General features: G+C 39.2%; 1 protein-coding gene across 1 annotated transcript in view; it reads left to right on the top strand.

The window, feature by feature from the left end:
- Positions 1 to 16,706, top strand: part of LOC136677036 (synaptotagmin-13-like) — a 36,297-nt gene continuing 19,591 nt past the window's right edge. Inside the window, exons 1-4 of the mRNA XM_066654390.1 lie at positions 1 to 359; positions 9,686 to 9,893; positions 13,371 to 13,508; positions 16,280 to 16,599. Coding sequence (XP_066510487.1) covers positions 186 to 359; positions 9,686 to 9,893; positions 13,371 to 13,508; positions 16,280 to 16,599 — 840 coding nt within the window. The 5' untranslated portion in view covers positions 1 to 185. The remainder of the gene's footprint in view (positions 360 to 9,685; positions 9,894 to 13,370; positions 13,509 to 16,279; positions 16,600 to 16,706) is intronic.

Genomic DNA, 16,706 nt, shown 5'->3' with positions numbered 1-16,706 from the left:
CTCTCTCTCTCTCTCTCTCTCTCTCCTACTGACGTCTGTCTTCGCTCCTCTGGGTTTCAGTCTCTTCCACTCTCTTGACATTCTTGCAATGAGAAAACAGGAGTAGTCAGCCAGCTGGCGTAAGGAGCTCTCCCTTACCTGTCCTTTATTTTATCTGGATCTAGACGCAAGAGAGGGCTTTGAGAATGTTCATTTCAGCAGCAGCAGTGCTGGGGGCCACTCTGGGGACAGTGTCCGGAGCCCTGACTATCTGTGGCCTTTCGCTGCTCTGCAGGAACTGCAAGAAAGGCAAACTGGAGAGAGGGGACAACATGGACACAGAGAAAGCCAAAACCAGCATCCTGCACACACTCACACAGGTAAGAGGCAGAGATACACACAAGCGACCGTACAAAGAGCATGTAGTCTAAGGCATGTCCAGACTTTCCCAAAAAATTGCCAGTTTGCCAGGTTTTATTTCAAAATATTCATTGTGTGAAGTCTGATTGGGTCAGGTGTGTTCCTGTGTTTTTAAAATAAACTACAGCCACACCAAACCCACTGCAGATAAACCACATTCACTCATTTTGTGATGAATGGACCAACAGGAATCATTCAAAATAACGTGGAATGCAAGTTAGTAGTTTCTGGTCAGAATAACCATAGACTGTAAGATAGAGATAATTATGGATGATGGAGAATAATTTGATATGACATAACCCACTTCTATAAGGAAGGGAAATGGTGGAATTAAAACAATGGACTGACCATCGCAACATTAAATATGTTTGGGATTACTTCTTTTGATTTATATAATTAGGTTGTTTTTTGTAGTTTTTTGTTGTTTATCTTTTTTTATGTTGACCATGTTAAATTCTGTTTTCATTTATCTTGTTTAACGTTATTGTAAATGTATGTAATTCTGTTCATTTTAGTTCACCTTGATTAAATTCCATTAATATTTTTTTTATCTTTTGTAAATACTCTGCCTTATTGAAAATGAGGGTTCCCTTAATGTATTTCCAAGTGAAAATAAATCTTGACTGATTGACTTGTACAGTGAATAAGGAATGGAGGCTGTAATTATTTCCAAAGGGGATAACAGAACCTTGTATTTTAAAAACTTGTATTTTAATTTGCAGTCTTTGATATTAAAGCATGGTTTCAGTACTGAACACACACAGAAACTCACATAAACATTACTATGCTACACATGCAGCACACACTGACCTTTTGTCAGTGCCTCAGGAATTGGGTAGACAGAAGTGGACTGCTTGCATAAGGTGGGTTAAAACAAAAAGGCAATGCTGTGTTCAGGCAGTCTCTACTTAAAACCCCTCTACTGTCTGACAAAGAGCATGGATTAATTGCACTCGAAACAGTTGAAGCAGGAGAAGAGGAAGACGGCATTAATCTTAAACTGACATTTTTAATGAAATGTTTGCAATGCTGTATTGCCTGTGAATCTGTAGTAATTAGACACAGCCCAAAGCTCACAGTGGCTTCCCCAGAGACGCCCTCACTTGTTTCATTCTTCACTTGATGCTTCTATTTATAGATTTTTGACTTGGCCTTAGCTGTGTGCTGTAATTACCTCAGCATTACAGACAGGGGGAGAACAGGCTCGTTTATGGTACAACAGAAGTGAAAACTGGATACTGTTATCTTTATATAATCTATTTTTATACATTACATTTAAAGAGATATTCCATGCATCACTAATTATAATTCATTAACATGTAAAAAATATCACCTAGAGTGTATTGATGCAAAGTGCTTAATTCTAGAGAAATGCACCAGCCCAAAATACTTCATAGTGTTGGAGATAGTAGCCAGACATGTGAAGCTTTACAATCCACACTGCTCAGAACGCTCAATTCACACACGCACACTGGCGAGAAGCGGCAGCCAAACGCACACAGTGTACTCTCGACCAGGAACGACCGTCCACCTGGAGGACTGCATCAGGCACTAGGATTTCACCCAGGACAGAGCGCCAATCCATATCTGGGCACACACACATTCACACTCATTAACTCACACACCAGGACAGTTATCAGACAGAAGCCAATTCACCTACCCTCCATGTTTTTTGACTGTGGGAGGAAACCGGAGACCCCGGAGGAAACCCACGCAGACACGGGGAGAACATGGAAACTCCACCCAGATGGGACTTGAACCCAAGATCCCAGCGCTGGGAGGCGAACGTGCAAGCCAAACTTGCTTCAATCTCTAAAGAAATATGTTCCCTGTAGTAACTTTTTAAAACATATTCATTACCTAGAAGTATCTTACACTTAAAAAGGTGCTAAAAAATGGCGATGCCATAGAAGTACATTCTTTGTTTCCATAAAGAAACATTTTTGCTAAAACATTTAAATGGTTAAAGAGCCTTAAGATTGAGTGATGTTTTTTTAAACCCTTAAAATGTTCTTCACGCTCACGTATCTCTTAAAAATAAAGTGACATCACTTATAGAACCCTTTGTAGTATTTTTATTTTTAAGAGTGTTTATATCCAAAAGCTTGTAGACAACCCTTATAAGCAATAAATTAAGCTAATTTAGGTTGCACTCATTGCTGACACATGAATGTAATTATGTATACACAGCTTGCTTCCACAGGGAAAATTTGAAAATGGGATGCTATAGAAGCTGCAATTAACTTACGATGGCCATGACCAATGCTCACTGTTGGTTGGAGGGTTGCACAGACCCTCAGCACTGGGCTGTAGATCTGAGATGAGTTGGAGTGGCTTTTGGGAAGCTTAACTAACCTTCCAACATCTTTACATGATCTCCCTTATGTTCTTGTGGCTGAATGCCATCAGAATCTTACAGCAATGTTCTAACATGTAGTATGATAAATTCATAGAAGAATAGAAGCTGTTACAGCAAAGGTGGACAGACTCCATAGTAATACAATTGATTCCATAAGAAATACTGTAGTGTACAAGTCCCATAATTTACAATTACCAGTATCATAAAGACACATGTATTATTTTTGTAAGTCTTTGTAAAGAAACATTCATTCATTCATTATCTGTAACCGCTTATCCAATTCAGGGTCACGGTGGGTCCAGAGCCTACCTGGAATCATCAGGTGCAAGGCAGGAATACACCCTGGAGGGGGGCGCCAGTCCTTCACAGGGCAACACAGACACACATTCACACTTTTGAGTCGCCAAGCCACCTACCAACATGTGTTTTTGGACTGTGGGAGGAAACCAGAGCACCCAGAGGAAACCCACACGTACACGGGGAGAACACACCATCTCCTCACAGACAGTCACCCGGAGCGGGAATCGAACCCACAACCTCCAGGTTCCTGGAGCTGTGTGACTGCGACACCTACCTGCTGCACCACCGTGCCGCCCATGTAAAGAAACATGAGCTGGCAAATTTCTGTACAATTAACCATTTGATACCAAAATACCTTGAATGCCACATCTAAGAAACTGCGCTATGCAGAAAATTTGACACATTGTGGAATTTTCCTTACGTTTATGCTTCACATCCCGTCTAGTCCCAGGCTAACATGGTTTAGGGTAGTTCTTCTGGACATAGAAAAATCTCTGTCTTTGTCTAATTTATTTGTATTCAGCTATATTTTTAGTCTAAATCATCTCTTTACTAGTGTCAATTTGCCTTTATTTATTGAAAGCTCAAGATGTTCTCCTTTCAGAAAGCACCGAAAACATCATCTGTGTAGATCAAGGAGCTAACGAGCTCAAGGAGAGCTGCTCTACTCTTTCATGTTGCACTGGGTCTCATGTTTGACCTTTCTTGCTATTTAAGTGAAATATATTGATATGCTCTCAGTTTATTCCAAAAGTGAAATACAACTTGTATGTTATCTTCAAAAAAGTGGAAACATATTTAACAGAAATATTTCATATTTCTGTGTTTGGTGTCCACTTATTTTATTTCATCTTTATGTTGATTTTTTATTATTATTGTTATTTATAAAGGCAAAGTTACTTCAGTAAAGGGGGACAAACTACATATCAATTTTCTTGATTTCAAACTGTTTTGATTGCATTTAGCCATAACCAATAATAAGGTCAAGCACTAATGTTTCAGAATTGGTTCTGCATTACAAACCCCACACCAACCTCTCAACTTGGTGAACAATTTTTACGCTGTGAGTTATTTTTTTAATATATAAAATAAAGCATTTTATATCACACCTTGGGTGGCACAGTGGCGCAGTCACACAGCTCCAGGGACCTGAAGGTTGCGGGTTTGATTCCCGCTCCGGGTGACTGTCTGTGAGGAGATGGTGTGTTCTCCCCGTGTTCGTGTGGGTTTCCTCCAGGTGCTCTGGTTTCCTCCCACGGTCCAAAAACATACGTTGGTAGGTGGATTGGCGACTCAAAAGTGTCCGTGAGAGTGTGAGTGAATGTGTGTGTGTTGCCCTGTGAAGGACTGGCGCCCCCTCCAGGGTGTATTCCCGCCTTGCGCCCAATGATTCCAGGCAGGCTCTGGACCCACCATGACCCTGAACTGGATAAGGGTTACAGATAATGAATGAATGAATATCACACCTTTCTGCTTTACTTTATTTACATCTTAATAACGTAAAGGAGACAGGCAAACGTTGTTCTCTCTGGTTTGTTTAAGTTCAGAAGTTCCGTGTCTTTTAATGTGGAATGCTATAATTGGGGGGAACACTGTTTGTTTGTATGTGGTTGAAGTTGAACTTGTCTGTAAGTTTTTATTCACTGTTCATTTACAGAAGCTGGGGCTTTGTAAGCATATTTGAATGATTTCAAGTACAAAATCAGACTGGAGAGCTAGCAAATGGTGAGGAAACATCCTCAGAATTTTTATAGAATATAGTTTTTTTTATTAAAATCGTGAACGTAACCTTTAATTATGCAGACATTTGAAAAAATAAGTGCCATTATTGTCTACTAGGTATATTTCAATGTTTGTGAACCCAGCATTGTTGCCTTTAAAGGAGCAGTCTGCCATTTTCTCCATGGATTAAGAAACAGCTTTGAAATTTGGAAACAGCCATTATACTGACTCACTGACTCCTAGTGGCTGGGACATATCAGCTATTATGTACTAAGCACATTTTAAACATGGCTGTCCCCATGTAGGGGACCTGCTCAGTGAAGCATAAACTGAACCATTCAGGGATTACAAAGCCTTTTGTTCTTTTTTTTGTGGTAAATATAAGCTGATTAATTGTCTAGTTATATTACTAACTGTCTGATTAAATTGGTCCATGCTTCACAAATAGTGATGAAACATGAACATATGTAGATAATGGTAATGATAGAAATCAATTCAATTCTAGGGTTAAAATATCTTTCTATGAAAATAACTGCTACATATTAGGAGGTATTTTAATGGAAAATTAATGTTCCCTGTGTCATTATGAATATCCTGCATGTGCAAGAATTCTTAGCATGTCTGTTTGAAGTAGGACCCTGCAGTGCTGTGAGCAAGGTTATATTACATAATGGCAATTAGGCAGCTAATGGCTCTATATAAATGTAGCCACTGTGTCTGCCAGAAGTTTCTGTGTGTGCATAGGAGTGTGTATTTGTTTTGGTCTCTTTTTGGGGACAAAAATACCACAATGACACTAGGAAAAAACACAGTATAGTTAAGCATTCTACGTTGAGCCCATTTCTTTTCTCTTTTTTAAGTGGCCACTTATGTACATTTCAACTGATCTATATTTTAAACTTCCATATCTGGGAGGACAACACTAATAATTAATGAATTTAACTATTTAAAGGTTTACCCATCGTGGGAATGTGCAAATCTGTATGAAATTGTACAATCTTCATTAAAATACATTAAGGAAAATGTTAAATTTTAAAGCAGTTGTACATGAGCATATTGTCACCAAAGCCAATGCAGTTGTCAGCATATCTAGAATCCAATAACCTCCTCGACTCATTTCAGTCTGGTTTTCGCCCTCACCATAGTACCGAAACTGCCTTGGTCAAAGTTATCAATGATCTGTTGGTGACTGCAGATACGGGAGCTCTAAGTATTCTGGTCCTCCTTGACTTAAGTTCTGCCTTTGACACAGTAAATCATGCCATCCTCCTCTCAAGACTGCGTGAGCTGGGTGTCACTGGTTCTGCTCTTGACTGGTTTAGATCTTACCTAACAGATCGAAAACAATTTGTCACACTTTCTGGACATAGTTCAACCATTTCATCCATCTCACAAGGGGTCCCACAAGGCTCTGTCCTTGGCCCATTACTGTTTATTGTCTATGTACTTCCCCTCGGCCATATTATCCGTCATTTCAATCTTGATTTTCACTGTTACGCTGATGACACACAGATTTACCTCCGGACCAATTCTTTCAACAACCCACCACTCTCCAAATTGGAACTATGTCTCTCAAAAATCAGGCACTGGATGACACAAAATTCACTGATGCTTAATAGTAATAAAACTGACCTAATCCTCATTGGCTCCAAATCTACCCTAAATAAAACTGGCTCCCTCACACTCTCAATTGATGATGTCACCCTGTCCCCTTCCACTGTGGTCCGAAATCTTGGTGTCACCCTTGACTCTACGCTCACGTTTCATTCCCATGTTAGTTCCGTCATAAAAATCTCATTCTTCCACCTTCGCAACATTGCTAAAATCCGTCCTTTTCTTTCCCAGTCTGCTGCTGAACGCCTCATCCATGCATTCATCTCCAGCCGTCTTGACTATTGTAACTCTCTTCTTTCTGGCCTTAGCTCCTCACTACTACATAAACTCCAAATGGTCCAGAACTCTGCTGCCCGTCTCCTCACCCACACCCGGTCCCACCACCACATCACCCCAGTTCTCCACAACCTCCACTGGCTTCCTGTTAAATATCGTATTCAGTTCAAAATCCTCCTTCTCACCTACAAAGCTCTCAATAACCAAGCTCCCTCTTACTTATCTGACCTTCTTCAACCATACACACCAAATCGCATTCTCAGATCTTCCTCAGCTGGTTTACTCACCATTCCCCCTTCTAAGCTGCGTAGTCTTGGAGATCGAGCCTTCTCCAGACATGCCCCTCGCCTCTGGAACTCCCTTCCTCCAGAAATTCAACAGTCAACATCTCTATCACTATTTAAATCCAAACTTAAAACACACCTGTTTGCGGCTGCATTTAATCCCTCTGTTTCTGATTAGCCCTTGTTTGTTTGTACCCTTGTTCCTGTTTTGTATCATTGTGTGTTGTGTAGTGTTATGGATGTGATTGTCTTTATGTGCTCATCTGATTGTAACAGCGTCTTTGGGTTACTGAAAAGCGCTTTAAAAATTTATTATTATAAAAAATTTATATTTATAAAAAATTATTATTATTATTATTATTAGAGCAGTATAAATCACCGTGGCACATGTGTTGTCTGGAGTGATGAGTGATGGAGCTCCACCCAATATGTTGGTATTATCTGAAGAGGTATATTCGATCTGAAACTATTACTACTTATTGACTAATATTACTAATATTACTAGTTAGAAACTAACAGTAGTACCTAATGTTCTTGTGGGTACACACCATCAAGTCTTCATAGAAGTGTTCCAACCCCTAGTCTATAGTGTTGCCACAAGAGTAGAGGTTGTTATATCAGGAAAACACAACATTCTTTTGAATACCTTTGATTTCTGAGGAAAAGGTGCCTGAGCAGAATGTAATACCCTAAAAATACACTGGAATTCCATTTATTCCATTATTCAGACATTATAAGAAATGTCTGCTATATTTAAGAGCGTCATAATATAAATATGCATTTACTGTTTGGACATACCTCACAAGGATGGTTTTATGACTGTGTGTGTGTGCGGGCATGTTAGTGGGGAGTGGGTGGGGGGTGGTTCGGGGGAGGCAGAGGCCTATAATTAGAACACCTGGTCTGGAGGACATTGGCTTTGAATCAGTCAATGGATGCTATTTTCTGCCATTCTCCACCTCACAGCTCACAGCACATTCATGCATACACCCCCCTTTATACACACATTCCTACTCAGTACTTACTCATATACCTTCCACATTCACACACATTCATCATAAACCTTGCAGCCTATGCACGCACCCCCCCCACCCACCCACCCACACACACACACACACACACACACACACACACACACACACACAGTGATCTGGTCTGAAGTGCTATTTCTGTGTGCTGAATCTGACTGCAAAGGGGCTGTCAGCATACAGTCACGACTCACACGCACACATACACTGTGTCTGTGTCTGTGTGTGTGTGTGTGTGTGTGTGTATGTGTGTGTGTGTGTGCATGCGGGTGTGCATGCATTCACTCACTCACTCACACATTAGTGAGGTGTGCATATTCATGTACTCATAAATATTCATTTCTATTCTGCACTCACAGACGAATGGGAGTGTGAAGGGGAGCCAGTTTTTGTGTATAAATGTATTAATGAGAGAGAGAGGGATGAGTGATAAATCTTCAGGAGGGTGTTAATAATTCAGTGATCCTCTCACTGCATATCTTTATATGAAGAAATGATGAAATATGAGACAAATATCTTTGTGTTTACCAATAAATCTTAAAGTCAATCTGAACCCCACCCACTTAAAAAAAAAAAAAAAATCAGAAAGGTTCAGTGCATATTGTTGATTATGAACAAATCATAATATTATACCCCAAATTATGCCTGTCACAATTATTACATGATCAACTTATCATAAAATATATGGACATTACCTAAATAATTGTTGCCTTCAATATCGGCCATTCTGTTTCCTGTTACATGTTTGTTTACATTTGTAACAATGAATGTCACCAGTATTTAAGCTGCTCGCTCTGTTCTGCTTTCTGGTTTTCTTTGATCTCTCTGTTATGGAGTCATTATGTGGATGTTTTAAATAATACAAATGTATCTATATTTTATTTGTTTTATTCATTTATGATATTGAAACATTTTTATATTCCAAATCCAATATCTGAATAGTTTTTGCTAAAAGTTCTGAGCAGTTAATGTCACTATCACATAGTGCTAGAAATCTGGTGTTGTGGGTTTGAGCCCTGCTCCCTGTGACTCTCTGCGAGGAGCTTGGTGTGTTCTTCCTGTGTCCACATTGGATTACTTCGGGTGCTCCACTTTCCACATGATCCCCCTCTCAACACTAGAAGTGTTATCTGGAATTCCGATCTGGGCTAAATTCTGAATTTTAAAGTCCAAAAAGGTCAAATTTCTTATGAGAGAAATTAAAGCACATTCATCTCACACTAAAACCATTAACCTATTAAAATATGAATTAGCATTCCATCAATTATTTAAGAGTTTACTCTAAATATATAAAATCTTTACTCACATACACTTACTAGAATAAAAACTAAATAAAATAAGAAAATTATTCCTTGGTTCCTTGGTTGACGTTTATCTCTAGTCCTGGTTTATCCTCACATCATCCATCACACCCATCCCCCAGTTCAATTCACAATATGTAAAGAGCTACAAATATGGACATTAATAACTGTGTACTAAGTATTCTAATGGTAAATGTTCCATCTTATTTAATGTATTAACTAGCTAGCCAAATGAATTTTAAACACTTAACATCAGACATAACAGAATAGCTGTGTTAGCCAGTTTGCTAGCTATCAATTTACATTTACATTACATTCTACAAAACGTATCTATTAAGTCAAAGGTCACTATTTTTATATGTAATATATCTTATCGCTGTTTGTTTTTCTGCTACAAAACAGTTCACTGTGCAGAAGTCAACTGAGCCAATCCAGCCTCAGACGCTGCTGAAATTCCCAATAATTTATAAGCCTAAACCGTTCGTCACTTCACCAGAGGTCATCAATTACAATGAGCATGAAGGGATCAGTGAGAAACCACCAGCTGAGTCCGACCTCTGCAATCAAGAGACAGAGGGAGATGAAGAGGTCTTTGCTCTCCCACGGCAAGGTAAAAAAAAACCTGAAACTATTTTCATTTACAGTTCATTTACAGCATAAAGAAGACACTGTTATCCAGTACAATTTACAAAAAAGTTTTGTCATCTTACCTAATAGCAGGAAATACAAAACAAACGTATACAACAGTTATTGCTGATACCTGGAAGAGGGGGAAAAATGGGATAAGCACTGGAACTCAAAACCTTCATGGAGGAGTTGAAGGTGTTACTGCAGCAAAGTATAAAAAAACTAATGTTTTGGGTGAAAAAGTGTCCATATAATGTTTATTGCTAAAATGCAGAGAGAACACACAGTTTACATTAAAAAACGCACACACTTTACAACTGCTCTTGGGCTGCTCATGACATGACATCATCAGTGATTGAGAAACTGTACACCCAGGTTTGGTGTTTATTGTTGCTAGTGATTTTAATCTCTGCAATTTACAGACTATCCTTTCAAATTATCATCAGAATGCACATTTTCCAACTAGAGAGAATAACACCCTCAACAATATGTACAGCACTGTGAAGGGCATTTTTTATAAGGCTGATTCCCACCCTCACTTCGGACAGTCTGACCACATATCCCTGATTCTCCACCTAGCTTACAAAAACACAGGCATATTCCCCCAGTAAGTAAATGTGTTAAAAGTGTGTCGTGTGGATCCCAACCAGGTGCTAAGAGACTTAATACTATTTGTGAAGTGCTTAAATTTGCTGTCATGCAAGAGGACTGTACTGATAATCTAAAGGAATACACATTGGGAGTAACAGGCTAGGTGTGGAGAACACCCTAGATGTGGTCCTTGCTACACACTTGCTCCACTGCACATGTTTCTGTTGATATTGTCGAATACAAGAAGGCCAGGTGTGGTCTACGTAGAGCCACCAAGCCAGCGAGGGGACAATTCAGTTTGATGCTGGAGTACTTCTAGAAAATGGCTGACACTCAATGCATGTGGCAAGGACTGTAATGTAGGACAGGCATGTCACAGTCTCTGAGGCAGAAGTGAGTGGGAACCTGAGAAGATTAAATCCCTAGGCAAGACAACATCCCTGGGTATGCACTCAGGGCTTGCTCACTGGAACTGGCTGATGTCTTTGCATGTCATATCCAACATGTCCCTTGCACAAGCAACAGTACCTACCTGCTTCAAGAAAACCACCTCCTCCTCCTCCTCAAGAATTTCCCAGTCCCCTGTCTCCTTCACTAATGGCCAAGTTTACAGACCCCAGTTGTGGTGAAGTGCTTTAAAAGGTAGTCATGGCCCACATCCAGAGGAAAATATTGGACACCTTAGATCCTTTCCAGTTTGTGTATCGTCAGAACATGTCAACACAGGAGGCTGTGAACTCTGTCATCCACACAGCCCTCTTGCACTTAAAGACCAAGGTCAGTTATGTGACAATGCTGTTTGTTGACTACAGCTCAGCTTTCAATACCATCAAAAAAAATGCCACATGTATCCACACATTTGGCCTGTTGACAACCCTCTACAACTGGATCCTAGATTTTCTGACAGGAAGACCACAATCGACAACCGCACAGCTAGCATACAGACCTCAAAATCTGGAACACCCCAGGGCTGTGTCCCACACTCTACACTCTCTTTACATAAAACTGCCTTCCAGACCAAAACAAGTATCATCAAATTAGTTGATGATATGTGGAAGTGGTGTGTGCATAGAAGGGAAGTGGCAAATTTGGTGGCATGGTGCCAGGACAATGATCATTCCTTAAGTATCAAAAATAAAATAATAATAATAATAATAATACATTTGATTTATAAGTGCCTTTCAGGATACTCAAGAACATTTTACAGTACAACGGTTCCAGGGGACAAATAGCAATAATAAAATAATAAACAGTGAGGTACAAATAATGGCAATAATAAAAACAAAACAAAATAAAATAAAATAAAAATTACAGATTAAAACAAATGTAAAGTAAGAAAATAGAGGACATCTACAACTATGATAAAACAACAAGGCAGTGAGACAGTATGACTAAAAATTAGAAAAAGCAGTCTGAAAAGTTTTTAAATGCTTGGTGGAGAGTGATGGGCAGAGATGAAGATGCAGGGGTTAGAGTTCCATAATTTGGGCCTGTAACACTAAAAGCTGTCACCATACCTGCGTAATTTGGTAGGAGGAACAAAGAGCAAATGAGCATCAGCAAACCAGAGTGAACAAATTAAGAAAATATTAAGACAATCTCATCTGGTGAAGAAGTGACAGCATAATTTGCACATACCGAGAAGGCTGAGGGGTTTTAACAAGCCAGCGAAAAATTTCTACTTCTACTTTTACTGGTGTAGAGCATCCTTTTGATGCCCTCTAGCCTTCTAGAAGGTGGTCAAGAAGACTGCCAGAACCATCACAAGAACAGATTTCCCATCACTGGACATTTACTACACCAAAGTCTTCAGAAAAGCATGCCCCACCCCCCAACAGAGCCTCTTCACACTGTACAAGAGTGTGAAATCTAGAACAAGAAAACTCAGAAATAGCCTTTATGTACAAGCCATTAGACTTGTGAATGACCTCCACAGACACCCACAATCCAACCAGCTGTGCGATTAGCTCCAAGCAAGATGTGCATGCTCACATACACACCTGGACAGCCTGATAGCCTTATTTTATGCCTTTGTTGCACATGTTAAATACAGCCAACCTTATTTGTACATAATATATTTTCTCAATTCCTTTTTTTATTTAATATTTAAATTTTTGTATTTATTTTTTACTTAACCAAAATGGCATGACTGCAGGATACGAATTTGATTGTTCAATGTAACACGTGTCTTACTGAACACATGACAACGGAACTCTTGAATCTTGAATCTTGAACATAGAGTATTGTTTGGAATTTGTGCTGATACAACTAGTAAGAATTTGCCATTTCACTTTTTTTTTTCTTCTTAGTTAAACTGCCATTCACATTAGCTGTTTATATCTTTGTCCCAAAGGCTAACCTTTCCAAATGGAACCATATCTCACATATGTTGGTGACATGTTCTTTGGCCTTGATTTGACATGTGACTGCTGGCTGCTCTTGCTTTCATGGGCATAGAGACCTTTCAAATTACACTGTCAATCAGACCGTTCCTCTGGGATGGTAGATAGTGAGAGAGATTATTGTACCTGTAGTCTCTAATATTCCCTGTAAAATAATACATTCCATTTCTTTTAACACTATCAGTCTTGTGACTTTGAATTTGTATTAATGGCATTTTAATGACAGGAAAGAAAATTCATAGCAATGTCATTAGGTATATGCGGTTGAGATTAGAATGTGGAAGAGCCAATCACAGGCACATATTATTAGACCAAGTAACGGTCAAAAGTCGTTACTGTAGAATATATGATGCCTGAAAATTATACCCCAATGATCTGGAAGCTGGAAATGTGTTTATAATAACACTAAAAAGATAGGATTTTCTTAGAATTTATATGCATTTTATTCTGGTGCTGTTTTCTCTCAGATTCAATAGATGAGACACCTTGTGCCGTGGAGCAGTCTAGCGGGATGACGACCAGCAGTTCCGTTCTGCACCCCAAACTGCACTTCTCCCTCCGCCTGCACAGCCACAACAAAGAGCTTCACATCACTGTTATAGAGGGTAACACATACATACACTCACCTGCTCAGAAAATATAATATCAATATGTCTTTTGCATAGGCAGAGATTCAGCCATGCATTAAAAACCTTTAGATAGAAATCTGCACTCACGTTCTCCACAGTACCATGCATACAGATATAACTACTAATCTCCTGACCTTTCAATGATCTAATTAAATTACGGTCTTTAGGAAATTATCCAATGCAAAATGATGCATTTCACAATTACTAAATTCAGTTTAATTCTTATATACTGAACACAAATGCAGCCAAATGTAGAAGAACTTGTCCTCTTTAAAGAGAAGCATTATTGTAATTTAAGTCATTTTAATTTAGAATGTATTTAATAATGTAATGTATCAACTTTTTAGTTATTAATTTTTTAAGAAAAACATTTCTGATGAAATTATTTAAAAAAATGTGTTTTAGTTTAGGGCTTAAAACCATTGCTAAAAACACAGTTTGAAATGTAATCAAGCTCTGATCTTGCTTCAGACAGGTAAATATTCAGTCTTCCACTGTGTAAAGGCCATGTAACATTATGGGTCTGATAGGACGTGTAGGTGTAAGCAAAATTGTAATACACAACAATCTGAAAAATCTGTAAATCAGACAAAAAAGCTCCTGCTGATGTTTTCAGAAAGATGGACAGGAGGCCCCAGAGCCAAGACTTCAGTATCAGTTGGGATTACTCGTATTATGAGAAGCAAATTCAATCAGTTACTGCACTGAAATTTTTAAGCATTTAAAGCATTGACTCCAGAGGATTCCTATTTTTCTTGCTTCTCCAAGGATATTATACAATGGCAGAAGTAGAAAGTGGGGGGTGGCATTCACAAAATGTGGCAGAAGCATTTCATATGCCTTGTGCTAGCTTTGCTCCAGCAGACTCATTGAAATGTGCATGGAAACAGTCAGGAAGGAGGGTGTGTCTGCACATGTAAACTCGCATGTGGGGAATTAGCTATGGCTGACTGGCTTTGGCTAATTATAAGGGGTGTCTTCCCTTTTTTGGACCTGCTCGTGTGTACCCACACCTTCACATAACTGTATATACACATACACCCACCCACCAGTATACACATTAAACTCATCAGTTTCACCAATAGGAGATTGCAAATGCTCTTAGCACTCAGCCTGGTTCTGAACTAAAAAGGTTTTCCCTGCAGACATAGATGAAAAGGTCACAGATACACACTCCCACACATATCATACACACACTTAACCAGAATGCCGTGATCACAGACCTGACCAAAGGTTAAGACATAATTAAGTTATGCCTGGTGCTTGCTCATTAACTGCTCTTCTATTGTTGTTTCCTGTTGCTGGTTGGACAAAGCACTTCCCTTCATTCTACAGCTGCCAGTAGTACAGGCCTATTTATGCAGATTTATTTATTGGGCTATGACTGGAGCATATCAGACCAACAGAAAGCTCCTAAATCAATTTAGCTCACTTTAGTGCCTCTGTTTAGCCAGATCAGGTAAAACTACTAATCAAATTTGAGGCATGGCCAGATGGCTGGCTATGTACAAGGCAGCAGCTCAGTGGTGACATTTTATTGGTATGGCTTCTTTTTCCATTAAACCATTATTGCTAGCGGTTGTCTATTACTCACCCAAATACAATCTCTCCTTACTATGCATGAATATACGTTTGAATGCAAAAAAAACAATTACATGTTTGTAAACAGAAATCATGCTTTTGTGACTACCTTTTTAAATAGTGCTACATACAATATAATTTCAGGCTCAGGAGGTGTTTAAAATCCATGGTTTTTCATTGCAAGGGCGTTTTTCCTGCTTTTAAAACCTCAAGCCAAACCTACAAAAGAGAGACTATAAATACTGTGGAAGCAGTCTTAACTGCGACGGTCAAAAAAGGTCCCCTACTTAAACATCAGATGTGAATGTGCCTACAACTCGACTACTGCTAATCAAAATAAAGGTCTGTGTGAATAGTCTCTACCAGCTACAATTATTTAAGCTGTGATTTCTGGGCCTCAACCTACCTCTATTTGTCATGGTGCAAAATTGGTAAACTGAAACTGAATAGACCTATCAGCTCTTAACTGTTAAAGCAGGAAGAAGCATTCATTTCTAAACTCTGAGAGCAAATTATTTTAGTCTGCCTGCAGCCTTTCAGCACTGATAACTGTAGGTGTGTTACTGAGTTCAGAGAGGCACAGTAGCACAGCTCCTAATCCTGTTCTCAATGCGCAATATCACAAAAGTAGTGATATATAGTAGTGTCCACAGTGCTTTTGTTTTTCCAATAAAAAATTGCTGGAAGTTATATCTTACTATTACAACGCATAAATTAATTGTATTAAATGTATACTATTAAAATAGTTGTGGAGGAGTAGAAAGTATTAATAATTGACATTGTGAATTTTTTATGATCATATAAGCCTGGCAAAGGCTATTAAGTATGTATGAAACACACATTAAAGCTATAATAACTGCAGTCATCAGTGTCCATCATCAGGAGTGATTTAAGTTAATCCAGGTGGCGTCAATAACATCAATAATGTTATCTACACAAAGCAGAGAATCAGCTCTTTCATCTGCAAGGAGAAAAATAGAATGCAAAAAGAAGACAAGCTTCTATAGCCTTATTTGAGCTGGATTAGTTTTGCCTGAGGAGGGCGATTCATTACAATATTACTGGACATTCTGATGTTTTTTTTTAAATCCTGCCTGTACAGGGCTTTAAAATTCCACATTTCTGTTTAATCTTTCCCTCCTTCTCCTTTCTCTTTCTCTCTGTAGCTGAGCACATGAGTGTAGATGTGGGCTGCGAAGGATATGTGTCTGGTTGTGTGACTGTAGCTGGAGAACAGAAGCATTGTCAGACGGCAGTACGCAAGCTGGCAGCACGAGTCCAATGGGGTGAGGCGTTGGTTTTCGCTCTGCCCAGCAACTGTAACATGGAGGGCACAGAGGGCATGGAGGGAGAGGTGGCACTGACCCTGCACAGCTGTGACCGTTTCTCCCGGAATGCTACTCTGGGCACTGTGAGGTTCAAACTGGCTGACGTGGGAATGATGTCTGATGCCGACTGCTGGGTCGACCTGCAGCCTCCAAAACAGGTGAGGAATATTACCCTGAATTACACCTCAGAAATGGTGAAAAATAATTCTCATATAATAAAACAAGTTCGGAACAGTGGTGCAGCAGGTAGTGTCACAGTCACACA

The sequence above is a fragment of the Hoplias malabaricus genome, chromosome X2, assembly GCF_029633855.1.
Source record: "Hoplias malabaricus isolate fHopMal1 chromosome X2, fHopMal1.hap1, whole genome shotgun sequence".
NCBI classification, from domain to species: Eukaryota; Metazoa; Chordata; class Actinopteri; order Characiformes; family Erythrinidae; genus Hoplias; species Hoplias malabaricus.
Note: the sequence above shows the minus strand (reverse complement) of the source record. Positions and strands in the feature narration are given on the sequence as shown.